This window comes from Podarcis tiliguerta (assembly GCF_965153285.1).
Source record: "Podarcis tiliguerta genome assembly, chromosome: 10".
Lineage (NCBI taxonomy): Eukaryota > Metazoa > Chordata > Lepidosauria > Squamata > Lacertidae > Podarcis > Podarcis tiliguerta.
The window spans coordinates 56,114,926-56,141,337 of record NC_139543.1 but is presented as its reverse complement, the minus strand read 5'-3'; the positions used below and the strand labels follow the sequence as shown (position 1 = coordinate 56,141,337).

Sequence of the window (26,412 nt, the reverse complement as noted above, 5' to 3'; positions counted from 1 at the left end):
CATTCATTAAAACAATTGTATCTACCCTCCCCTTGCAGAATTCTCTTTAGATTACTAACCTGGTTTTCTTCCTGTACAACTCGATACTGTTCTTTCCAAATAGTTATTTTGGATGCCTCATCTTTCCTCAGGGCTCTTTCCTTCTTGAGTTCAGGACTCCAGAACGTCTTGATACTGTTCATGGAGGAGCTAAGTTTACTTTCTTTCACCTCTACATCCTTGCGTAGTAAATCATTTTCCCGCAACACTTCCTTGAGCTGCGTCTGCAGGTCCATTATAGTGTTGTCCCTTGCCTGGCGCAGTGAATGAGGCACTGTGGATGCCATGCTGACAGGAGGAAGATGATGCTCTCCAAATGCTATAGTATCACTGGCAACCCCACTACTGGCAATGTTGGGGCTGCTGCCCATAGCAGTCATCCTAACACCGTAAGGCAGACGCCCCCCAGATCGTCCAAGAGTCATGGTGCTTTTAGGCGTGTCTGCACCCACGTTCTCATGGTCACTTAGGTACATAGGGCCCGAAGTGGCATAGGCAGCATTTAAGGATTGGATATTTTCCATAGAAAGAGTTTTGCCACTGCCACCCCCAGTACTACTTCCAGAACTGCCACCTGTGCTGTTGGTTCGACGATGGCCCAGCCGTGGCGATCGTGGCAGCCTTGGTGAACGCCCAGGACTCTGGCTACTTGGCTCAATTTTACCAACTGACCGAGCACTTCCATACATGATTGAATTTATGATACAAGGTAACCAGGTAAGGACGAGTTCCTCTGAAGTTTCTTGACTATAGTTTCTAGTCTACTTAAGGCCGATCACTGTTTATAGTAGGTATAAGCTTTCATTTCTGAAGACATAGTTTCTTGGAGCTGATCATCATCTGTAAGAGAAAGAAAGATATTCAGTTTCCATTCTCTAACAAGTATTGGTTCCTTATTTTCTGTGAAGATTCAAACATGCAAATGGAAAAATGTCTCTCTGGTACTTCTGATTGCCCTTTCTGTTCATGCTCAACAATATGTTCAGGCTTCAAATTATGTGTTTGCCCCTTTGCAGTTGTGTGGTGGAATGCTACAGGGCACCATCTTATTCCAAGTGCTCTTTAATATCTATACGAAACTTCCGGGAGTGGTCATTAGGAGAATAGGGCACCATGTCATGCCTCAGGAGAGATTGTGACCTGAATGCAATGGTGAGCTGGATGAGGACCAACAAACAGACTGAATCCTGGTGAAGGAGAGAATCGATGGGTGAGCAGCTCCCAGGTCTGCTGGTTCACCAGTTCTGGACAGAACTGTACCTGTTTCTTCAAAGAAACAGGTGCATAGTTTGGGGGTACTCCTAGATCCTTCTGGTGACAAGGAATGCTTATTGGTATACCAACTATGCCCTTTCCTTACTACAATTATTTATTTATTTTCAATTTATAACCTGCCCTCCTGCCTAAAGGAGCCCATGAACAGTCATAGGCAAAAAGGTTAACATTATCCCTGCTAGTTGAAGGGAAATCTAGTGTTTAATATAACAAGTGGGATGGACTTACTCTTCAGCAGGTCTATAAAACATAATGCCCAGAATCTTAATAGATTCCCTGGGGTTCCCAATGCAGTCACACCTACCACACTGGTCATTACAACATCATCAAGGCAAGGAAGCAATGCTCTTAAAAGGGAAAAGGGCTGAGCTACCAAGAGTTGCAACTGCATTCTTTGACATTAGCCTCTCCCTTAAATTAGCAGCCAGGGTAAAAAGGTGTGGGGTGTGCAGTCTGTCTGACAGGCAGAGAAGGGTGTGGAATGGGTGGTAGTTTCTTAAGAAGCAGACATGGGTGACAGACATTTAGGCAAATAGGATGTAGGAGAAATAAGTTTGGGATGCAAGGGGGTTTGGGAGTGCAGGTAGGGCAACCCGAAGTGGATTAAGTTTGATAACTATGGGTCACACTGAGCTATGCAATCCCTGATTGTTTGGGCTTCCAATGTGTTGTGCTGGTGCCCTTGATGAGTTAACCAGTAGTGACTGCAAATCCACTTCGGCCCAGCCATGTCTTTACCTGCCCGACACCTGATGGGGTGGCCTCACGTAAAACACCTCACAAACCAAATAGAGAGGGCTGGTAGGCCTGATTCAGCTCATGGGTTGGAGATCTTCCTATCCCAAGAATAGGACATGGAAAAGTGGTTTAGCTTAGAAAGAGCTAGGAGTCACAGGGTATGCTCTGACTGCAAAGGGACAATTATGTTGGTAAATGGATTTTGGCAGACAAGATATGGATGAGTGGCATGCTAGAATTGGATGACAAGGGTCTCTATACTGACCCTTTCCACCATCAAAATCAGTTATTTTTCTGTGAAGAATTATGTCTGACATTTGTTGAAAGATGGCTGAAAAAGTGTGGAAGAGTTCATCACAAGGTCAGAACATCTGTTGACTGGGAAGAAAGGAATGACACTGATTGCATTGTCTCCAGGTACAGACAGACTGACGACTGACTGTTAAACCAATTAATAAGGAAACTACCAGGTATTCAGAATAGTAGTAAAAATTTATCAGTATCACAGTGTTCCACTAAAATTGAGAACATCACCAACTTCCTCTGGAAGTTCACCATACTTCCCCAGATTTTGTGTGGTAAAACTCGAGTTGTGCATGCTTTATACCAAGGATGTGGGGAGGGGGAAAGCATGTGGGGAAAGAGCAGGAGACCCCAAAAAGCCACACAGGCTCCTACTGTTTCAATGAATTTAAAAAGGAAATTCAGTATTTCCATAATCTATCCTATTTTTAAAATCAGTGGCAAAAAAATAATAATGAATCACATCCTGACAGCAGCAACAAAACAAGTGGTGGGTGCCACACCATCTGCCATGATGAAATGGGGGTTGGGTGGGATCCCTAAATATATAATTACATAAGAGAATGAAAAATTATTCCATAGCAAAAAAAGGGAGAAAAAAAAATCTGGGACAACCATTTAGGTCCTCCCTTCAGATTTGTAATATAATAGGGATGAAATTTTGATCGCTGCTTAAATGAATTGGCCCAATTTAGTAAAACTGACCCATTACAATAGGCAATACAATTCCAAATCTTTTCTTTTAAAAAACCCCAAAAAACCTCACCAAAAACTACACAGCAAGGATATAGACCAGGGAGAGATGGGGAAGCCTTTTGGCTCAACAGGCCAGATCTTAATCAGTCCCCATTGCTGCCAAACATCTGTGACAGGTAGGCTGGAATGCGCTCAGTTCAAGCTCCAATAATCTGCAGTGGCTGGCTACACTTCTGAGTTCCTCATGGGGAACTCAGTGCAACTGACCTAGCTGGCTTGCTCTCACTGCAAATCAGCAATGTCGCAATTCGAAGCACACTTTAAGGTTTCCAGTCACACACTGGTAGCCACTCCTCCACGCATTCCTCGCTGGACATCACAGATGAAAGGAGGTAGATGTGGTTTGGGGGAAACAGCCTCACAAGCTAAACTGGGAACTCTGTTGGGTCAGATTTAGACTGCCATTGCAATTCTTTATCTGCCTGATCAGAATGAAGTCTCAATATCCCATTGAGTTCAATGGGGCTTACATCCAGATAAGTGTGTAGAAGAATGGGGTCTAAGTTAGTGTTACTGAAATCAATGGGACAAGCTAGTCATGACTTAAGCCCCACTGAGCCACATCACTTTTACCTTTGTCACCACAGCTACGGTATATATTTCAACTGCCATAAAACAAAATAAGAGAGGTCATACCAACTTCTTAAAATCCACAAAACTAAATTAAAGAAGGGTTTTTTGGTTGTTGTTTTTAATTCTTCTTTTGGATATATGTTGCAGCAATATTTATAGAGTTGCTACATTTTGGTTCACATCATTCCAGGTCTCCCTGGTATACACAGTGTTTGGAAGTTACAAGACTGCTACGTAAACTAGCTGAAACATAAGAATCTCTGCCCTCCTAACAATATATTTAAAGATGGAGAAGAAAAACATGGAACTACAGTCAGACATGGAACTGCCAACCCTGACAGAGGTGTTAGGAAGTGAGAGGATACAGTTCCTGCACAGAAATGCAAGTGTGACCTTTGCAATGCACACCACTTATTTAAATTCCAGGGCATGGTAACAGGTCCTTTAAACTGTCCTTCCAAATCCCAGTATCCACAGACCATAGAAGACAACTCTGAATGTCAGAAATATAGACGGTGTCACAACATTTTAAAAAAAATAAACCACCCTTGTAGTTTCCGAGAGAAAACAGATTCACATGATATACAGTACTCTTCAACGGTTGATATGAGGAAGCAGACGGATTGGCAACTGCCAGTGTGCTGATAGATGTTCTACACATAAACTTACCACTGTAAGACAATGATAGGGACCAAATATATACCTCCAGGCCTCTCTGGTCCTCAGAACTCACAAGGCCATGTCCACTTATGGCTTGTTCTTTGCCCTCCTTTAGAGTAGCAGAAATGTGACCTGAAACTAGCATAATACCTCTTGCTTGTTACCCCTGACACAAGGCCCTTTGGCTGAAAGAAATCAGCACCCTGCTGTAAGACCTACAGAGACATTTTTCCTCAAAGCTTAGCTCATTTTTCCCTGCAAAATAGCTTGACCTTCAATAAATTATCAGATTAAAACATCCCACAAAGCTTTCTATTTTCCCTCATGAGAAGAAATCAGAAGCTATCTCACTTGTCTTCCTTCTAAACCTTTACCAAATACTTACTGTATTTATTACTTATAGGTAGCAAAGATATTCAGGGACTGTTATGGCTGGGAACTTTTAATGTTTAGAAAGAGACTTGTGGGCAAACGGGCAAGAACAACAACAACAACAACAACAACAACAAAAATGCTAGTGACCCTATCAGCATTTTCCAAAATATACAGGAGTAGCCAACATGGTGCCCTCCAGATATTGTCAGACTACAACCCCCATCAGCCCCAAGCAACATGGTCAATGATCAGGAATGAATGGGTATTGTAGTCCAATAACTAGAGGACACCACACTGGTTACCCCATTATATGCTTTTAAACCTGGAGCAGTTGCTGTGGGCATCATGCAGTAGCTTCTTTCAATGCTCCATTCAAATGCATGCATGATTCCCACTTTTAAAAGCCACACTACTTGCAAGCAGTTCGAAAGCACGTCAAAGTGCAAGTAGATAAATAGGTACCGCTCTGGCGGGAAGGTAAACAGCGTTTCCGTGCATTCGCCAGAAGCAGCTTAGTCATGCTGGCCACATGACCCGGAAGCTGTACGCCGGCTCCCTCGGCCAATAAAGCGAGATGAGCACCGCAACCCCAGAGTCGGCCACGACTGGACCTAATGGTCAGGGGTCCCTTTACCTTACTTGCAAGCAGTATGATTTTCTTCAACTCTCCCCAGATTTCCCACTCCTTCACACACACTTCACTGATTTATGCTATGCAACTGGGATAAGTTTTTTAAGGAAACAAAATCAAATCATTAGAATCAGAGCTGGTAGAGGAGCAGTCTCCAGTCAAAAGATCATATCAGATGCAAACTACAGGAAACAGACAAAGCTGCCTTATACAGCTGATCTATCTAGATCAGTATTGTCTACATGGACTAGCAGTGGCCCCCTAGGATTTCAGATGGTGATATTGATAGGTGCTGCTGTGGACTGAACCTGGAGCACCACTCTACATGAAAACCAGGTGTTCTACCACTAAGCTACCATCCTATTTAGAGAGGCCTAGCCCCATTGCACACCCAACAGTTTTGGATTATACATGAGGATCAATTGTGGATAGCACTGGCCTAAGTTACAGAGTTTGTGCAAGGATTAAATCCTCATTCCCTCAAAGCGCATCACAAAATACTATCAGTCTTGTGCTCATTATTCAAACATTCTGTGCACCTCCTGGAGTGGAGCTAGGAACACATTTGCATCAGCTCTAGATAACATGCCTGCCTTAAATCAGCCTTTGCCAATGTGATGCCCTCCAGATGTTTTCGACAACTCTGGTTGGCCCCAGCCAGCCCAGCTGGTGAAGGTTGACTTATACTATCCATCAGATGTTAGGTACATGAACTTAGGGCAGTTAATGATGCTTGGAAAATGGATTCTGACTTTCCTAACTCCTGAAACTGGTATTTGCTTGCTCTCAGGATGTGCACAAAAATACCATCTTAATTATGCCACTGTCAGCTTGTTCTTAAACACAATCAGGCAAGGCGTATTCAAACTAGACCTGTCACTTGATTCTTCTTTCCAGAGGCATTCTTGCTTCTTACTCACTATTTAAAAAATGGATTGCTGTGGGTGGAGAAGTCAAGTCTGTGTTGTGTAATGGATGAACATGCCTAAAAGCAAAGCACATCCCTGCAAAGCAATAACCAGACAAAAATAACAAAATACCAAAACCAGTACAGGAGGGGCTATCAGTGCATGTACCTTTATCAATTCCTAGCAGATACAAGCAGAATGAACAGTATAATACTAATATACCAAAAATCACATTTAGGATGAGGAACACCAATGACATTATGACATAGGAGGGGAAAAATAAGCCACCCCTCCCTGTACTGACAGAACTCTGTACATGGGTTTCTCTGGCTCCCAAAGTCCAGAATATAACAGTTTTGCCAGTTTATTATCTTTTTTAAAAAAAATTAATATGTTTGTTGCTGTAGATGACTTTTTAACACCATGCTATTATTATTTTATTGGATGTTTAATTTTAAAAAATTAACACCTCTAATATTTTTTGCACTCTAGACTTCAGCCTCTAGAAATGTTTAGGCATCACAGTGTCTTCTATCATGAATAATCAAAACTAGTAATGTTCTTATGTTCTCTGCAAGATACAATCAATACAACTTTACAGAAAAATGGATTTGTGGTAAAAATATTTATGGCTTCATCACTCAAAAGCAGGGGCAGGAAATCATATCAAACCAACAGCTAAAACATTTTGGAATTTAAATTTAAAAATGTTATGTGCTATACAAAAGTAATTTTTTTTGTTCAGCAAACCATTAATAAATCAATAAAATATCAAAATGTTGTTTGCCAAAGGAAACACACTATATTTTTTTCCTAAAAACTATTCTAAATAGTTAAGTTATACCAGAGAAACATGCTATATTGACAACATCTAACTCAGTTTGTGCAAAATCAAAGTGTTGAAGTCTCTTTTGAAATTGCACTGACTGTAATTCTGCTTCATTTTAAAATGGCCCATTTAAAATACTCAGAAGCAGTTCATGTACAGCACAAAAAGGATCTCAAGTTATGCCAAATTCTAGGCAATACTTCTGTATTATATGATGATTAGGACAAACCTTGCAGACTATACATTTTCCTAACCAAGGGTGAATATTTCTAAATATGTAAAACTGCCACATACTGAGGTAGGTTAATAATTCATCTAGCCAATCTATTTTCAATGGCAACAACTCATATACTTCAAAACAGATCTTTCCCAACCCATCTGAGAATTTTCAAAACAAAACTGAAGATACTAGGGATCACCAATCCCAACCCCTGCAAGGAAATGCCATCTATTTCTGCTACCTCCACAGCATGAGCCCCATCCCATTATATTTGATGGAATTACCAAAACAAGGCAGAGTTTCACAATCCAATCAGAGTTAAAGACAAAATGGAATTATGAAAGATAAGCTACTGTTTAAAACTCTTGCTCATCTTATGCACAGGCTCCAGAAAATATTTTATTAGTACACCATTCCAGTAAAGGATAAATTTGCCACCATACCAGAGATTTTTGATTTTCAGGTCCTGTACCTAGATGCATTGCATGCCAAATTCCTCAAGAAGGCTGCTTGCTTGCCATTCTTGCAATGCTTTGAACCATCAGCCCGCTCAAGGAAACAAAAAGCGAGCACCTTGTTACACTAATGGGCTGCCAGCCACAGAAAAAGATGATGATCGCATCCACCCCAAGGTTAACAGTTGCTAACATGAGGCAGTGAATAAGAGAGACGGCTGTGCATTTATCAAGCCACCTATCGAAGAGTAGCATCAGCTGTCAGGATGTGCAAAAGGGCTGCAGCGCCGGGCGAGAAGCCGCAACAATAGGTGCGCCCATGTCCGCAAATCCGTTTTGCTATCCTCCCCCTAACAAAAGAAAAAATTATTTCACTGGCTGTTGCCGACGAGGCTGACAGGTGGGGCTCGTCCACCTCCCCGCCGCCGCCTCATACTAACGGGGTGGGGTCGAGGGAGAGGCCACGGTTCTGAGCAAGGCAGGGAGCCTCGGCGGAGCCAGTTTAGGGTGGGGGGCGGGGAAGAGGAGGCATCCTGGATGGAGCACCTTTTCCCGGAACGTGGATGCCCGGCTCGTGTGGAGGGGACGGGCCTCTCCCTCCCGCTTCCGTGGAGCAGCTGATAGGCCCCGGGTCAGGGGGTGCCAACTATGACCACACGCCCGGCAGAGGCAGGCAAGCAGGCAGGCCCCACCCGACCTTCCCCCCTTCCCTCAGCGACACAGACCCTCATCTCGACCACCGTCGGCTTCACCTCACACGCCGCACAGAGGCCCAGTTCTCTGACCTGCCTCCGTGGTCGGCTGAGCTTCCCTGCCACAGTCTGTCAGCTGCTGTGGCGGCGGCGGCACCAAGCAGGCTGGTCTTCCTCCGCCCGCTGCTCCCCTCACGGCTGGCGCTCCGGCTCCTCCTCACCCGAGCGAGCAGCTCCCCGCCCGCGCCCCCGGCGCGAGGCGAACACCAAGCCCCGCCTCTCCCCTGGCGCGAGCCCTGCCTCCCCTCGCTCTTCGCCGGCGCGCGCCACACGCTTAAGACCTCTTCTTCCCTCACACGCCCGCCCCGCCCGCCTCACGCGACCATCGATGGGATCGATCGATTCACTCGTACTACACCCAGCATGCTCCGCTTACAAGCCTTCCCACTCGCCCCCCTCCCTCCTCCCGCCAACCACCACAAGCTCACCCGCTCACGACCCTCTTCTTGGCCCCTCCGCTCTCCGTAGCGCTTCGTGTCCCCGCCCACCTTCCCTGCCAGCCCTTCGGAAGCCAATCGCATTAGTCGCGCGGCGGTCCCTCCCCCTGGCCAATAGGCGTTCGCCTGCCCAATATCGTTCCCGCCTCCCCTCGCCAATCCACACCGCCTCTTCCCAGACACGTCCCAGATTCCTGGTCTGCCCCCCTGTCCCCCCCCCTTCGCCGCCGCCGCCACACACCACTGGCGGGGCAACTCCAATTCTGACTCGCGCGGGCGCGCTACGTAGAGGCTCCTCCCATGGGCTCAGGGAGAGGTATTGCGCAAGCGCGGCCGCCGCGGGCGGGAAGTTTGCCTTCGTTCGCTTGCCGTAGCGGCGCCCCTGACTGAAGGTTTGGCGCTGGGAGGAGGTTCTGCGGTGGCTGTCGTTGCCCGCCGTTCACGTGCAGGTAACTGGAGAGCGGAAGTCACCAAGTTGACACAAAAGGGGGGGGGTGTTGGGTCTCCCCGACTCCTTCACTGCGCCCTTCCCGGCCCCCCGTAAGAGGCTCTCTCTCGTGCCTTCTTTCTGTCTTAGACGCCCGAAATGGTAAAGCCGCGTTGATCAGGGCGAACCTTCGTTGGGGTTTCCGAGAGGAAAATCGTCTCACGGGGCCCCGGGAAATGTGGCCTCTTTGAGGGTGGGGTCGATTAATATTCGGGGTAGGGGGCCTGCTCTGCAAGATAGTGCAAATACGTTTTTTTTAAAATTATATATTTATTTACAACCCGCCTTTTCCCCCCTGACAGGGACTCAAAGCGGCTTGCAGATAAAATAGGAACAGTTAAAAACATTGGGGGAGGGAACTCATTTAAAAAACAATTAAGCATTATTATAATTAAAGTTCCTCCCCTCTAGCGAAGTTTACAACAATGATTAGCAAGCATATGCAACTCAACCGTATAAATCAATGTTAAAAACACAGATCTATAAGGAATATAACTCTCTCTAATTTAAAAGTAGGCTTGTGGTAGGGAGAATGTCCAGAGTTATATATGGTTGCAACCATTATGAAATTATCTCAGCTATGTGTTTATGCATAATGCAGTGGTTTGACTTCTCCCCTGGAGGCACACTCCATTGTCTCTCCAGACAGACAGATGCCAACAACTATGCATTTAGCCGAAGACTCCCAAGAGGGAATTATGTAATCTTAATTATTCTCATAGCTAGTCTGTAGTATTCCTACTATTTCAGTTTATGGTAGTATATTATTACTTGGCTTGTTTAACTCCATTTAGCAGTGGTTAGACAGAATACCGGATATGTTATCTGAGTATGCTCGGCAATGAGTGTGAGATGAGTTGATGTGTGGTTTTTGCCACTCCCAGACTGATGCAGCGAAGAGGTCTGCATCTGGCCCATTGCCCTCACATTTCATGGGTTTCTGCTGGCTACCTCTGCTGGAGATGTTGTGGGCATAGGAGCCAACTCCTAGGGCCTGAGGTCCCTTTGACACTCCCCCCAACAAAATATTTGAGGGGGCTAGCCCCCCAAGTTGATAGCCATTGCCATTCAAATGGTGTGTGTTCACAATGTCTTGTGATCAGTTATGTGGGGTGGGGCTTACCTGCACCCCATATTTTATTCAAGTTGGCACCCTTGGTTGTGGGTGATAGCTTATGCATATTGTTTTTTGGGGGGGCATGGAGATTGGAACACTTCTCAACAGTGTGACTTCCCTGACAGCATTGGGGTGGAAGATGGTGAACCACAGTGGACTGAGAGTTTCAATTGTTCTGCTAGTCTCATACCTTATCATTGCAAAAGATTCACCCGCATTAGCCAAACCTACAGCCAAAGATTAGAAAAGCACTGCAAGTGGCAGAAGTGAACCAAGTCATGAGCTATGGAGGAGGAGGAGGAGTTTGGATTTGATATCCCGCCTTTCACTCCCCTTCAGGAGTCTCAAAGCGGCTAACATTCTCCTTTCCCTTCCTCCCCCACAACAAACACTCTGTGAGGTGAGTGGGGCTGAGAGACTTCAAAGAAGTGTGACTGGCCCAAGGTCACCCAGCAGCTGCATGTGGAGGAGCGGAGACGTGAACCCGGTTCCCCAGATTATGAGACTACCGCTCTTAACCACTACACCACACTGGCTCTCTTTCCCTATGGGGAAAAGAGAACACAGCTTTTCAGTTAATGGCTTCAATACTGCCTTTGTTTAAAATAATGCTATGGTTATCCCATAAGTAATATAACTGATGGCTTCTGCTTTAAAGAGTACCATGTTTCCCGTTAGACTGGTGACTTCTGAAATAATGACTACTGGAAATGCAAGTGTAATGATACTGTGCTCCATCATAAATTTTCAGCCAGCAGCTTTTATTAGTCAGTTCTGGGAAATGACCCAAGTGATTATTCAAGGAGCTTTTAAATTCCCATCAGTAGGAAATCCTCAGCTAAATTTTTCTTATTGAAGAATATATTTATTTAACACAACTGTATACCTACTTTCCTTATATCAAAGCATTTTGTGTAAGAATAAAAACATCTAAAGCAACATAATACAGAAGTGTAACAACAATTCAGATTTGGTAAGCTTCATGGAAAATTTCCACAGCCTACCAATAAAATCTTCAACCTCCCAGGTCATCATATTAATCATAGCTGCCAACCCATAGATAAGCATTGTGTTTGACTTTACTTTGATTGCAAGGCACCTTGGGAAAAGGTGCACTACATATTTTAAATAAAATAATAAAACATGTTCAGTATGACAGCACATAGTTTTGATCTATCTTTGGGATTTCTTCCAATCTTGTGGGTGGTTGCAGAGAAACTCCTCCTTGTTGCCGATTGTTTCACTTGCTGTAGTGGGAATATGAGTAAGGCTTGATCTAATGATTACAGCCAACATAGGGATTCATGGGGATAGTTACTCCACAAAGCAAGCTGTGATTGTGTCAGTGTATTGAATTGAAGCTGGAAGCTCACTGGTTACCTCTGCAGTTTGTTTAATATTTTGTAACCCATAGGTCCTCATCAGCAGTTTTCCCATATGGCTGCTTTGAGATGGAAGTGAAGCATGACAGGCCAGGATCTCAGCCATTTACAATTTAAAGTGGTGGGTCATCAGCCTATATTGCCACTAATTGAATGAATGGGCCAAATTACAGGTGACTGTTGATTTACACGGGGGTTACATTCCAAGCCAAATTGCATATACTCAAAACATTTTGGGTTCAGTTGTGGATGGGATTGCCAAAGCTTTTTTTCCTGAATGGCTGCCCCCTTTTTAATTAAAAAAAAATCTTTTTACCAAGCATGGAAAGCTGAATGCACACGTTAAATGCACACAAGTTACAAGTTACTTATAATGATAATTCTGAATGGGAAAATTTTGTAGTAAAATTAACATCTTACCTGTATTTCTGTCATTTAATATGGTAAAAGGTTTTGACAAAAAGCATAGGTGGTCTGTGAAAAGTTGTTGCATTTGGAATAATAAAGCTTGCAGAATGCTAAAAAAGCACATTTCGTAGTAAAAACAAAAAACGAAGGAAGTGGTGTTGACATTTCCAAAATTAAAAATGCTAGCACATTCTAATGATAGCTGTGATGTGTCATTGATGAGAGGAAAATGCTGAAGTTTAAGAGAATATCACTTGGCAGAAAAAGGAGAACACAAGAAGAGCATGCTGGATCAATCCTGTCACCCATATGGTCCAAGCATTCTGTACTCAAAAGTGGCCAACCAGATGTCTATGGGAAGCCCACAAGCACAACAGCAGTCCCGTCCTGCATTTTCCAGCATTACTGCCTCCAACTGCAGGTAGCATACATACATTAATTAGGGTTAGTGGTCACAGGTAGCCTTTTCCATTAATATTTCTAATCCGCTTTTAAAACCACCCAGGTTGGTGGCCATCAGTGGCTTTTGTGCACTGTGAAGTACTTCATTTTGTCTGTTCTGAATCTTCCAGCTCAGTTTCATTGAGGAGTTACAAGAAAATCACTAGGTTTTGTGTGATAATGTTCTAAAAATGTTAATTACTTCAATATATGGGATTTTCTTTACATTCTCACTTCTACTAATGATATCTGTTTTAATACCTGTACAATTGGGTTACTTCAAGCAGTTTTAAAAACTAGTAGTTAGGCATTACTAAATGGCACAGAAAGTGCATTTTCTAAGTGGTGCAAAAAATGGCGTTTCCCCATTTCTTCAGTATCAATAACTAAACCAATTCCTTTATCTATACAAAGCAGACAGTCTTCTTACTTATAGTCTTGTACCTTGAGTCTTTTCATGTTTAAAGCAGGTAACCTTTGCTGATTCTTGGAAACTTGAGCATATATGCCTGTTACAGACACACACACACACACACACACACTAGCACAGAGGTTTTGACTGTTTTCAATCAAATGACTGCATTCTTTTATGGGTAACCTTCCATTGGAGTACAGAGGCAAAGCCACGCAGATCCACACTCATACATCCACAGAAATGAACTCATTTACACACTTTTCACCTCCAGTTCACACAAATTCAGGATAATTCTGCCTTGATAGCCACTGAGAAAGGGAGTTCTCTCCGTGCTCAGTGTGAAAACACAGCAAGCTGCTGATGGAGGAAGAGAGTTTTCTAACTCTGTCGTGAGCTGAACTCTAACCATGCCACTCTTCCCTCACTGCACAATTATTTCCTGCTGAGCAGTGCAGGCATATGAGGTTACAGACTTTCCAAGATCCCCCACAGCTAAACACCAGAAATTGCTGAGCAGCAGAGGATGCAGAGCTGCATAGGGGTTGGAGCTGAGAAAAGGGACAGGATCTAAGATGGGATGACAACAAGACAGAAAGACAGGTTTCAAGGGTATCCCTGAGTGTATTTATCCCTTTATATATGCTCTTATATATGCATTCTTATATTCACATCTCATGTAGAAGTGAATAACTGTCAATCCTTACTCCTTACTCCTATTTAGACACATAAAGAACATGGGGGGGGGGGCGTGTAAGAGCAAAACCTGTTTGATATTCCTGCTACTGAGTATCCTGTCCTGCCTACTCACAATGGGGTACAGTGTCTTTAATATGCTTATTTAAAAATGGTAAATAACTCTATTTTGATCATATATATTGATGTTCATATTACTTTCTTTTAGGAATGTCTGGAACAGAACTGACAAGAAATGGAATCAGCAGCAGCAATGCTAACTCCAGTATGTGGTTTGGACAGGTCAGTTTACCATCACCTTCAGATTTGTGTGGGATTTTCTGGTGGGGCTTCAATGCAAAATCTACTATGGATAACGGCCCAGTTGAGACATAATGGGAAACCATGGCTTCAAAGTATGTGAGTGAATCTGCACAAACCTTGGTTTCTTATGCTTCCTACCCTGGGCATGGAAAAGGGGTTAGATGCTTCTTTTAAATAAACCACAGTTCCCTGTTACGTCCAAACTTGGGGAACTGTAGTTGGTTTAAGCTCTGCATAGGCAGACGAAACATGGATCAAATCCAAAATATGGTACAAAGCCATCTTTATGAGAAGATCCCAATGTGTTTTGAATGTAAAAAGTACTCATTTTTAAAGCAGAAAGCAGATTTGTTTTTGTATAAAAACCATTTCCCTAGAGAGTAGCTGGAAATCCAAAATCTGTTGGGATACTCTTAATATTTCTTTGCACTCTTTTTGCTGTTGTTTATCTCACACTACAACGCAAGAGTTATTATTGCTATTTAATTCAGTTGGTGTTTGGTGACAAGTATTGGGAAAATATATACCAGCTGAGATTTCTTCCTGATTTGGCTGAATTATACTTAAGAGTGCTCAGAGGGGAACTTGGGGGAACTCATGCAATGGAGTAGTTACCATTTTAAACAATTCACGGTATTATCATAATGAAGGAGCTACCCTGTGAGATACAATATTTCCTTTTGGATATAGCTTTCAGAGTATAACTAGATAAGTTCTTGTGGGGGGATGGGACTGATTGAACTAAATCAGTTGCAAGAAAGGGGAAGAAATTAGTTATGAATATGCTAGATCTTTCCATGATTGTGTGTGTGGTTTGCTTAAGTGTCAGTATACAGCAGATGAGTACCAGGCCGTCCAGGCTGCCCTGCGACAGAGATTGGGCCCAGAATACATCAGTAGCCGGCAAGCTGGAGGAGGACAGAAGGTACAAAAGTGTGTACACAGTTTTTATTTACTTGATATTGAAAATTACCCATTGTCTGTTGGTAGGGCATATTTCCCTGAATCGTTTTGGGCGGCAGTTTCCTATGTCCTTGCTTTCTCAGGAGGAGCACCATAGTGTAGGACAGGGGTGGCCAACTCCCAAGAGACTGCGATCTACTCACAGAATTAAAAACTGGCAATGATCTACCCCCATTCAGGTCAAAGTTGTTGAGCTTTTTAGGGAGGAGGAAAGCCACGGTTTTTGAGAATTCAAGCCGAAGCTCAAAGGGAGGGGGTGGGGCCAGATTCTATTTTACCAACACTAAGGAAAAGGATCCAGTGTTCAACCACAATCTACCAAAACCTCCCAGGGATCTACCAGTAAATCGCGATCAACCTGTTGGGCATGCCTGGTGTAGGGTTATCCGCAAGTGGTGCTTGCTGAAAGCTGCAATCTTCCAAGTCAGAGGCAAATCTGGTGTCCACAGAGGTATCAGCATTTGTTAATGATAGTACTTTCTGGCTCTCCAGTTTGGAGAGGTGGACAGTCCTGGCCCACTACCTTTCCTCAAAGCGACTCTCCCATTGCTGGCCAGGGATTTAGAGAAATAAGTGCAGTATGGGGCAGACCTGGTGTGTAGGATTCTTTTCACATGCAATAGCCTTCATAATTTCAAAACAAATGTGCTGAAAATCTGGTGTGCTATGCTACTGAATCATAAACCCTAGAATTTTGAACATGATGCTCAATGCTTCCTTGCCCATTTCCCTTGCAAGTGCTCCATACCACTGCCTTGTGCAAGCATTCTCCAGCTGAAAATTTAATAAATTCTTATCAATTTAATATCTCAAATTGAGAACAATTAATTTTAATTTTGGTTAGCTGTTTGGTACTGTAATGTGGAACAGTCTTATAAATACTAGGTGCTGGTATATTGTGTGTTCCAATTTTCTTTTGATATGATGATTCTTGGTCTGACACAGTACCTGGAAAACTGACCAAGAAGGATTTTTGACACTTTTGTCCTTTCTTTCTACTTTCAGGTTTGCTACATTGAAGGGCACAGAGTCATCAGTCTGGCCAATGAGATGTTTGGCTACAATGGCTGGGCTCATTCTGTCACTCAGCAGAATGTCGGTGAGAACCAATTTTAAGCTTCTTCCAGCTGCTTCATGCTGCAGGTTCTATAAGTTATCAAAATGTTCTTGAGCAAAAGACTATCCTAGCAGAGTGAAACAATAAGAGGTTGGGTGCAAATAATGGCATTATTCCACTTAAGGAAGTTTTTGATCCAGGAGCAGCTTTCATGAATAGAAAGTGGAGAAAGCATTTTTCTGATTCCTCCTTCAGCTCTTGCTTTCCTCAAAAACCTGCTCTAGAGGAGTGGGCCCCCCCTCCAAGAATTATGTGGGAAGTGGCATGGAAAGCATAAATGAGAACTGGTGAGAACCTTGTGCCCTGCCCCATTCATTCATGAAATCTTCTGCTAGTATTCAGAGTTTTCCATGAACAGAGCACCTCTTCTAGATGCAACACAATATGATTATGAGTTTCCAGATCTTGAGAAAAGGTGCTTCTCACATGCCACCTGGAAGCAGAATTTTCCATGGCAGTTGGGGGGGGCACAGCATGAGTTGGCATGGGGTAACCTTGACAACATATTGAAGTGGTTTCCCCCTAAATTTCAGAATTCAGTGTATTGTCAGTTGCACAGTAAATACATATAGAAAAAAGAATCCTTGCCCTAGCAGTAAACAGTTTTCATTAAATAAGTAAATAAAATTAGCTGAAAACTGCAATCCTGTACAGGCGGGGGAAACGTCTCCCAAAATTATGGCTGCAGCTGTCTCATCCTCAAAAGATCTGTTGTGTTGAGGGAGGACTTTTGTGGCCTAGCAACAGGAGGTTGAATGGAAAAGGCAGAGGGGAGACACTTAAGTCTTTCAGCTTAGTAACAACAATTGGAAGAACAAAACCCTCATCTCAAAAACTTCACCTAGATCACCTTAAGGATCTGAAATATTAGGTAACAAAAACTACAGAGCTGTCAGAAAGGCAAAAGGGAGCGAAAGCCCAATACTATAAGCTATAAGTTATACTTCATTATAACCTTGTTTTCTGTATGGATAGATTTTCCTGTAAAAAGTGTTTCGGAAAAAGATCCAGTCTGCACACTCATGTTTTGAAACCTATTGTGATCCCTGACATTACTCTTACCTGCTTTGCTAATGAATATTTCACTTTTTATTCCATTGCATACAAAACCTTAATCCCCTCCTAGAAATTGGTAGCATTCTCTGCATTAAAAAAATAAAATTTCCTGGAGAATACTCTGAACCTACATATGTTTAATTATAAATTCTCAGCACATATTCAGTTCGTCAAGAGGATAGAGTCATAGAGATTTACAAAATAAAGACCAGTTCCTTGGGAAGCTGATTCTGTCATCTTGAATGTGATTCAGATTATCAGAAGCTGAAATTCCTCATAGAATATTACTACTAATGAAATTGTTTGATTTTAAAATATTTTTAAAAGCTGATGGGAAACGTTATGACTTGATTAAGGCAGCCTAAAACTGCATTACTATTTTCTGCAGCTGCGTCACACTGCTGACTCAAAGTGACTCTCTGTCCATTTGGGTTTTTTGTCCCCCCCCCCCCCACCTCCCCCAAATGCAGGACTTAGCATTTGCCTCTGTTGAATTTCATATTGTAACAATGGGGAGCTGGGCCAAAGCTACCAAGTTCATTCTGAATTTTACTCCTGTTTGCTAAGGCATTAGTGATCTATCTCAGCTTTGTGTCTTCTGCAAATAGGTTAGCATTTCCTCCACACCTTCATTTAAATCATTGATCAGATGCTGAAGAGTCCCAGAGCCCTACATCACCTCACTCAAATCATTCATCCAGTTTGATGAGAAGCCATTGATGAACACCCTTCTGAGTATGGCTTCTAACCAGCTCTGAATTCAGCGTTATTTATCAGTACACATTCAACGAGTCTGCTAATAAAAGATCATGATGAGCTTTGTCAAATGCTCTGCTGAAATAAAAATAAATGGGGTCCACAGCATTCCATTCCATTCTATTGACCATTCACTAAGGTCAATAATGCAGTAATGTCTTAAGGGTAATTTTCGGGTCCATGTACTCTTTTATCTGAACATTATCCTCAGAAGCCTAGCGTTCAGAAACCAACATTCTGCTTGGGAAATATCTCTGTATCCTTTCTGGTTAATTTCTTTGACAAACATTTGCGTCCATGCCAATAGTGTTGTGACTATATTCTAAATTCCCTATATTTTCTCCTACATCTCTTTACAACTGCCTAGCTACCAGTGCACAGTAATGATAGGCAGACCAATCATCCGGCTCCCTATGTTAGAGTAAATGTTTTTGTTTTTTGTTTCTGCTCTTCACAGATTTTGTGGATCTTAATAATGGCAAGTTCTATGTGGGGGTCTGTGCCTTTGTGAAAGTCCAACTTAAGGTAAATGGGGTGGGGAGATATGTTGGTGGTGCTGGTTTTTCAGAGCCCTGAAAGTAAAGTGAACAGTATGCAAAAGGTACATAACAATATGACTGTTGGTGTTACTTCCTATCGAACAAAAATGCATATTTATTAGACCTGTTACTGGTCAAAATACACACCTGTTTTTTAAGATGAAATAAAATACTGTAGGAAAAAATCCTGACTTACGCATTTGCTTTTAAACAGTGACAAGTCTTAAACTGCAATGCATGTATCCAAATGCTGTTGGTTTCCATTTTTTAGGCTGTATCTGGCGGAAGATTGGAATACTTTGACCTAGCATAATATTTCAGGTTTGATTGTCACTTGAGTCCCTGTAGACTCCAGAAAAACTGAATGTACTGCAGGGCCTGCTTATGCCACAAACCAAGGTTCATTAGGATGACTATAGTCAAACCCAAATGGCCATTTTGTTTTTCTTGCGTATTCTTAAATTGCAGGATGGCTCATACCATGAAGATGTTGGCTATGGAGTAAGTGAAGGCTTGAAGTCTAAGGCCTTGTCCCTAGAAAAAGCAAGGAAGGAAGCTGTTACAGATGGACTGAAGAGGGCACTGAAGTAAGTAGCAATCAACAGAAGACATTTTGCTAGCCTGAAAGCAATGAAAAAGGGGAACTGTGTTCTAAAAGACTAACTCTCGTCCTTTCTCAGGTGCTTTGGTAATGCTCTTGGGAATTGCATCCTGGACAAAGACTACTTGCGATCAGTGAATAAGCTTCCTCGCCAGGTGTGTTACTTGGGACTTCCAAAAACTAGAATTCTGCAGTAAAAATGCCAAATTCTGCTTTGAGTATAGATGATACAGACAAGGCAGGCTCCATTCTTTATTCTGCCATGCAACAGTACATTCTTTTTGAACAGGTAATTTCATTGCCTGGATATTCCAGTTGAAAATTCTTCTGATTATTTTCTGACGCACCATATCTCTACTGTGTGTATCTTTGCTTACACTTTTTCTGTTTCAAAACACTCAATAATTTTTCATGTGTGTGTTTTCACTTTCCAGTCAGAGCTGTTCAGGAGCAAGCAGAAAATTATAGTACCTTCCAATGAACACTGAAAATCAGAGTTTACTATGTTGTTCTTTTTTTATATAGGACAGTCCAGCCCCCATCTTGTAATTCTTATTGCACCATTTCTCCCCTCACAGTGATCTCTTTCTAAAGTAACCAGCTTGTCTTGGAGCAGTTACATTATTTTCTGAGCAGATTCCCGGGGATTCGTAATTTTTAATAGCAAAATGCCAAAATGCATTTTTCTTAGGATAGATGCCCTTAAGCCTGTTTTCACAAGGACTAATGGCCAACGAATGAATCCGAGCCCCATTTGGGCTGGGGATAGAGGGGGCTTGGATTGGTTGCATGTGCCCAAGATGTTTGCAGATGCAGTAGTAGCCCTACCAGTCTATAAAGCCTTACTGGTTTGGATTGCTCTCTAAACCATTCAATTAAACCTATCTTAGGTGTTATATCCTTTTTTCAGAAAAAGGTCCTTATCTTCTCTTGCCTCGAAACAGCTTCATCTCCAGTCATCATTACTAACTGGGCTCTTCTACAACCACCCCACCCCAGTGAATCATCATTTAAGCTGCTGCATTCTGGTCAACCCACCCTTCACACATCTACAGTATTCCTTGCTGACTGCAGCCCATAGTCTGTGTCACCTAAATTGGCATTCCATCAAAGAAGGCAGAGTATGCTCTTGGCTGTGCTGGATTGAAAGCTGCAGATAGGCTGAAATTGTCGTGTTTACTGATTTCTACAGCACTCCCAGGCTGTTGATCTGCAGTTTTCTTCATTTGTTCTTTCTACGTCTGTTTTAAAATAACACCTAGGTTGCTTTAAGAGGGGAGGGAAATCAACATCACAGAGAATTGCAAGGAAACAAAGCTGATCCACAAAGTATATGTTGACAGAGTTGGTGTTGGTTACTAAACATGACAAATCTCCACTAAATTAGAGAAATAACCACATTGGTTGAGTTCACAGCACCAGGTCGAAACTTGGTTGTGAACAGGCAAAGTCTTCCAGGAAAGCAATTTGTCTCCTGGGCAACGTGACAGATGAGTCTGTGAAATGTTTCCATTACAATCTGAAGTTTTGTAGCTACTGAAAGGCTGTTTGTTTTATTCCTATTACCAGATGCCCCCAGATTTTGATTTGAGCAATGCTAAAAGACAGGATTTTGAGCCTGCTATAGAAAAGGCAAGATACAATAGCTGCTTGAAGAAGACAAGCGAAGACCACCAGCAGTTTTCTACAGCGACTCCTGTCAAAACTGAGCAGTTAGAGTCTTCTTTGAGTACTTCTGAACAAGATCAGCAAAGCAGGTTGGAGATCTAATACACTAGATACGTAAGCTTATACAGTAAGCCCACAACTTACGCACGTTTAACTTGTGCCTATTCAGCTTTACTCGCTTGGCAAAAATAAATAAAAGCAATGAAAAAAAGAGTGGCTGGCTGGTTGGGGCAAAAAAGACTTTGGTAATCCCACCCACCATTTAACCCAGTATGTTTTGACTCCTTGGAACATAACCTCTGCTTAAATTGTGAACATACTGTAGTCTTAATTGCTAATGCTTTGTATATTCTAGAGCAAAAAAATGGAGAATTTTGCTTACCTTCCTGAATTCTAGTTTTTTGCCAGACAGTAGTCCATAATACTGAGATTCTTTCCTCCCTGTCCACCGGGAGGCAGGCTCTTTTCCCTAGAAGAACACATTTGGTTGGGCTAGGAAATGCTTCCCACTTCCTTCCTCAAACCAGACCCTGACAACACAGTGAGAATAAGAGAAGCACATTGGCACCTAACCCATGGCCTAATTTCCATGCCAGAATCCAGACCTGAAGAAACCTGGCAAGTAAGGAAAATAATCTTCAATGGAGGTGTGCAATTTTTTTCTGTTCTTCCAACTTGTCACCATCCAGTGGTCTCTAACCCAGGAGCTTAACAAAGCAGTGCTCCAAATGCCCAGGGAGGGAGGGAGATCAGAATTCTGGCTAGTAGCGTACATTGAAGCAACCTTTGACTAAAGGCTGCATCTACAGATGCAAAAAAACTTAAATTCTGTGCAGGGATGAACAGGTGACTTCTCTGTGCAGCACACTGGAGACTTAAATAGCCCATGAAGTAGCATATTCTTTGAAGAAATGCATCAGGGTACCAGGTCTGTGCAATTATCTTGTGCTCGGGAGCCAAGGCAGCTTCTGTATCCTTGCTCAGGAATAAAGACCTTGGGCTTGTACTGAGTTGAAGATTCCTTCCAGATGTTGCAATCTGCAGTCTAAATGAAGGTGGTCCTTGACACATCAAGGACCTTGGATGGGAGACAGCCACCAGTTCTTTCTACTTTGACCTGCAATGAAACTCTTTAGTAGGATTTTGCCATGGTGGGCCAGGAGGACTCCCCAATGAATGAGGCCTGCTATGAGTACAAGAACTTTGCTTAGTACATGCCGGTATGTGTTCCCGAGAGCAATGGAAGTAATAAACTTTCCTTCAGATACACACCTGCAAGATTGGCTCAGGGTTCCTTTGAGTACAACCTGCAGACCACAGGTTTAATCTCAATTCTTCCCTGAACAATTTTTTAAAAGTCAGGGCAGACTATAAACTAGTGTTCATTCACTGAGATGGCAGGAGAAAGACTGGTTTGTGAGAAGTACCTCCTAGTATAACCTTAGGCCAAGTCTTGTAGGATAAAGTCTTCCTTTATGGATTTCTTTATGGACCACTGAATGCTTGCAAGTAGACAGAATAGGAAATCTGAGGCAAGAGAATGTCTGTAGTTGAATAAATTATGCAAATTACATGTGAATATAGTTACACAGCCCTGGGCTATTGCCATATATGCTAAAGTGTCACCCCCCCCCCACCCTGGTTATATTGTCTACTCTGAGCAAGTATGGTTATGAAATGGGGAATTTAGTGGTAACATTCCCTCTTCTTCCTGTATTCTCTTGTAGTAAGGTCTCGCTGTGTGATGCAACATACCACCGGAAGTTGCGGCAGAAACAACTTCAGCAGCAGTTCAGACAGCAGATGCAGAAGAAACAGCAAATCCAGTCAACTACTCCAGCTTGTGAACCTAGAGATCAGGGTAAAATGCTAGTTAGAATCTGCATCCGCTGCACTGCAAAGAAGCTCAGAATGGGCAGATGAAGTGCCTAAGAAACAGGGCTAATTCTTTCCTGCCGTGTTAATGTAAGAGTTGAAAGTGAGATGTTAAACAAGTGTGTTTGTCCTTGATATGACTCTCTTTAAAGAGGTCAAAATGAGGGCTTAACCCAAACTTTAATCTGCTGTTGCTGCTTTGACTAGCAACTGAGGAGAGGTGGGTTACATTTTTGAAACTATCTCATTTGACTGGCTATTTTATCCATTCATTAATTTTTATGCAGTGCTGCATTTTTAGAGATTGAATTTTCCTGGCAAAATAAATGGCAGCAGAAACTTTTCTGTCCCATGTCACTGAATGTGCTAAAGAAGATATTTCCTTCCAATGCTGGTGTCAACTTTTGTTTGTTAAGTAGTTACGTCTCACTTCATTTAGCATTGTGAAAATGGCACCTATTATTGAAGGTTTCCTAAAATGTAGATATAATTATTTAATCCATCAGTTAACTCAAATCAACAAAAAATTATATAGTCAGCAGGCAGGCCTAATATATTTTTGAAAAATAGTGCCTTGACCCAACCTATAAAAGTAAGTAGCAATATTAATAAAACCCATTAATAAGGTGATTGTCAGATTAGGGACTTGTTTTAATGTTGGTGTTCGTAAGCCCAATTCATCTGTAAGTCCCAACTAAGATGGCAGAAGAGTGCAGCAGTCAGATTTGTGATGGAGATGGGGAGAGCAGCTGGTATATCAGTCTGGGTCCAGGCTAGGTTAGAGCATATTAATAATAACACCTATCTGTTGTTATTAATAGCTGGAATAACCATCTTTCTTCATACTGAGCTAAATTCAGATATGTTGGCATTCCTTGGACAAAATGGAAATTAATAGCTTATTCATGCTGGGTCATTTAGGCAAGTCCTTTTTTGTCCCAGTGATGTGGGACAGCTCTTGTGAAGAATATTATTTGTTCCATTATCAATAAAGCCCAAACCACCACTATCCTGTCTCTTCCCCACCCCCTATCAGCCTAGGAAGACAGCTTATGCATCATTTCTATGCAAATAGTCTAAATCCAGAGAAATATGTACTCTTCCACTAATCTCAGTAACATTAAGCTTCTCTTTTATCTTGTCCAGAAGCATGTGCTCTTCCTGCTATTAAGCACAGCACTTCAGCACAGCTGGAACCAGCTGTGGAAGAGGAGTTCCTTGCAGGTGGGTGAGGGTTGTTGGTACTTTTAGGTATTTTATACCATCTTTTCAGGGAAACATGCTATTAATATGGGTCACAAATAAGAATCTCAGGGTCGTGGGTTCGAGTCCCATGTTGGGCAAAAGATTCCTGCAGTCAGGGGTTGGACTAGATGACCCTTGTGGTCCCTTCCAACTCTGTGATTCTATGATTGTTCAATTACAACAGCCAAGTCTTTAAAACCTATTCAAAAGCAGAAAACAAAATGCACCACCTCTGGGGAGGAGATCCATGGTGACTGGTCTGCCACTGGAAAAACCCCATCTCTTGTGCCCACCAGACTTGAAGTCCTTACCAGCAGATCTGCAGGAAGAGCCTCTGCAGTTTATCTTACTATCTGGTCCCAAGTCGTTTACAGCTTTAAACATAATAACCACTTTAGCTCTCCAAATGCAGTAGGAACCAGGCCAGCTGATATAGTCAGTGTTACATGCTCTGAACCGTTGGCTCCCATGAGCAACTGGTAGCCACATTCTATGAGAACTACAGCTTCCAAAAACAGCCCCACACAGTGTGTGTTTTAGTAAGTCTTGCTGTAACTTAATGCCTGTGGCTGGTTCACATTCTTGTAGCATTTCAGGCAACAGTTAGTGCAGGACACACGAAGAAATGGGCATCCTTTTTCTAGATTCTCCTTCCTCCATCTGAGAGGAGAAACGGATGGAGGCCCTTTGTAAGGCAAAATCACTGGGCACAGGAGAAACAAGCACACACATACACACACACACCGGTGTGTTCCTGTGTCATTGCAAAACCCAAGCTTGGGATTTCGTGGTTTGCTGACACCATGTCTAGTTCCACCCCGTTACAGTTTTAATCCAGTGGCAGTCAAGACGTGGAACGGAATGGTCAGCAGCTGACCCTTCACTGTTAATGTTCCATTTCTTCCAGATGACCCTGAGCTTTGGGACTTACCTTTGGAGGCCACGGACCTTAGTGTTACCAATCACAGCACGGCAGCTGGGCCAGCCCAACACCCAGGCACACCTTGTGGGCAGTATGACATGATGACACGCAGAACGCCACAAAAAACAAATAACCAGAGGCCCTGTGCAAAACCTGCACTGCAGCATCCCTCTACTAGCCCTCGACCTCACATATCAGGTAAGTTTAAGAGGTGGAGAAGCAAATGTAGACATCAGTAGAGACTGGGTAATATAGGGTGGTGGTTTGTAGACAAGCATGTATATCTATTTTAGCTTAGCACACTCAAATTGCAAATCATCTATGCTACCTCTGAATCTTGTGGTGCCCAGCAACGAGCGGTGAAAGATTTCTTGCTACTTTTTTGGTGCTTTCGGTCTCAAAGCCTCCTCCAAGGTTCCTGCAACTTGCGTTGAAGTAAAGGTGTTTTAAGATGCGGTTCTAAGTTCAGGCTTTGCAAACTGTTCGGAGAAATGGTCTCTTGAAGAGAGAGAGAGAACAAAAATAGGTAATATCTCAGTTGTGTAAGAGACTTGTAAAGAAAGTTCTCCTACATACAATTGTTTCCTGTTTCAGCTGAGTGCAGCCCATACAGGAGGAGCCAAGGGATGAAGAAGAGAAGGCTGGAGCCTGCATAGCAGAAGATGAATGACTTGACTGTGGTGCTTTATCTGTTCAGGTTTCAGAATGCAATTTGCACTCGGAAGTTTCAGAATGGAGAATATTCTTCAGACCTCACTATATCAGGCACTAAACAGGAAAAAGGTTGTTCTCATGATTTTTCAGAATTTGAAAGTTTTAAACATTGCTTTCCATCAACTGTATCTCCAGAAAAGAATACCAGTATTTTATCCCGTTAACAAATGTAATTCCATATCCAAAAACAAAACATTGCTTTATTCTTAACTCCCTTTATTGTAATAGGAAGAAATCCATTTTAATAAGGGTGCATCTTGTAAAGAAAGGCAAACTATTTTTGTACTATTTGCCCTGCCCTCAGGAAAAAAATAGAACTAAAGCTAAAGGAATGTAAAAGCATTTTAAAAATGTACTCTTGATACAAGTTTCGCGTAACAGTAATAACAATTTACTTTTGTGGAATGAAAAGTTTTTTAAGGCTAGGATGCCAGTGTGTTAATTATGCAATGTGAATCCTGCTTATTAAAGTGGTTAAATTAAAGCTTTTCATTCAGAAAAGCTGTGAGATTTGATGTCCCACTGTATGAAGACTGGAGCCAGCCACACATACACTTTTATCATTTTTCCCTTGTTCTCTTTCAAATAAAGAAAAATGTTGGAGGCTAATAGTTGGACACGAAGCTTACTAAAGAGGTTCGGAATTGATACACAAGCGACGGCCATTTTGCATGCATCCAATTGATGTGTGACTGCTAGCGCCTGGGTCATTTTGGACCCGGAATGGGGCGGCCTATGAATGTTCTGCTGGCGCTTGTG

General features: G+C 42.5%; 2 protein-coding genes across 31 annotated transcripts in view; one reads left to right on the top strand and one right to left on the bottom strand.

The window, feature by feature from the left end:
* The window catches only part of ERC1 (ELKS/RAB6-interacting/CAST family member 1), a 164,841-nt gene extending 154,615 nt beyond the window's left edge, over positions 1-10,226 (bottom strand). For 5 of the 23 annotated variants that reach the window (XR_014502601.1, XM_083401872.1, XM_083401877.1 and 2 more), the window contains exons 1-2: positions 8,943-9,035; positions 60-879 (exon numbers count right to left, since the gene is read on the bottom strand). Coding sequence is in view for 21 of the 23 variants with exons in the window: in XM_083401872.1 (XP_083257998.1) it covers positions 60-728 (669 nt within the window). In the remaining 2 variants the exon portion in view is untranslated. Of the gene's footprint in view, positions 1-59; positions 880-2,317; positions 2,380-7,750; positions 7,773-8,487; positions 9,085-9,192 lie in introns of those variants that run through there. The other 18 variants (XM_083401891.1, XM_083401889.1, XM_083401873.1 and 15 more) reach the window with 13 other exon arrangements.
* Positions 9,237-26,262, top strand: RAD52 (RAD52 homolog, DNA repair protein). 8 transcript variants are annotated; one of them, XM_083402316.1, is made up of 12 exons: positions 9,247-9,267; positions 14,103-14,176; positions 15,021-15,122; positions 16,166-16,259; positions 18,547-18,614; positions 19,097-19,215; positions 19,309-19,384; positions 20,799-20,986; positions 22,625-22,758; positions 23,919-23,996; positions 24,925-25,137; positions 25,534-26,262. In XM_083402316.1, exons 1-12 carry the CDS (start codon positions 9,252-9,254, stop codon positions 25,593-25,595), a joined length of 1,224 nt encoding a protein of 407 aa, XP_083258442.1. In that variant the 5' UTR covers positions 9,247-9,251; the 3' UTR covers positions 25,596-26,262. The 8 variants fall into 8 exon arrangements, with proteins under 8 accessions (XP_083258445.1, XP_083258442.1, XP_083258448.1 ...); XM_083402317.1 differs by lacking the exon at positions 9,247-9,267 and adding an exon at positions 9,274-9,400; XM_083402318.1 differs by lacking the exon at positions 9,247-9,267 and adding an exon at positions 11,763-12,058.
* Positions 26,263-26,412: the final 150 nt, after the last annotated feature.

Bases quoted from the DNA above. Each gene is read 5' to 3' on its own strand.
- RAD52 (XM_083402316.1), top strand. The intron at 14,177-15,020 runs GTCAGTTTACCA...GGTTTGCTTAAG, and splicing joins CCAGTATGTGGTTTGGACAG to TGTCAGTATACAGCAGATGA. The intron at 15,123-16,165 runs GTACAAAAGTGT...TTCTACTTTCAG, and splicing joins AAGCTGGAGGAGGACAGAAG to GTTTGCTACATTGAAGGGCA.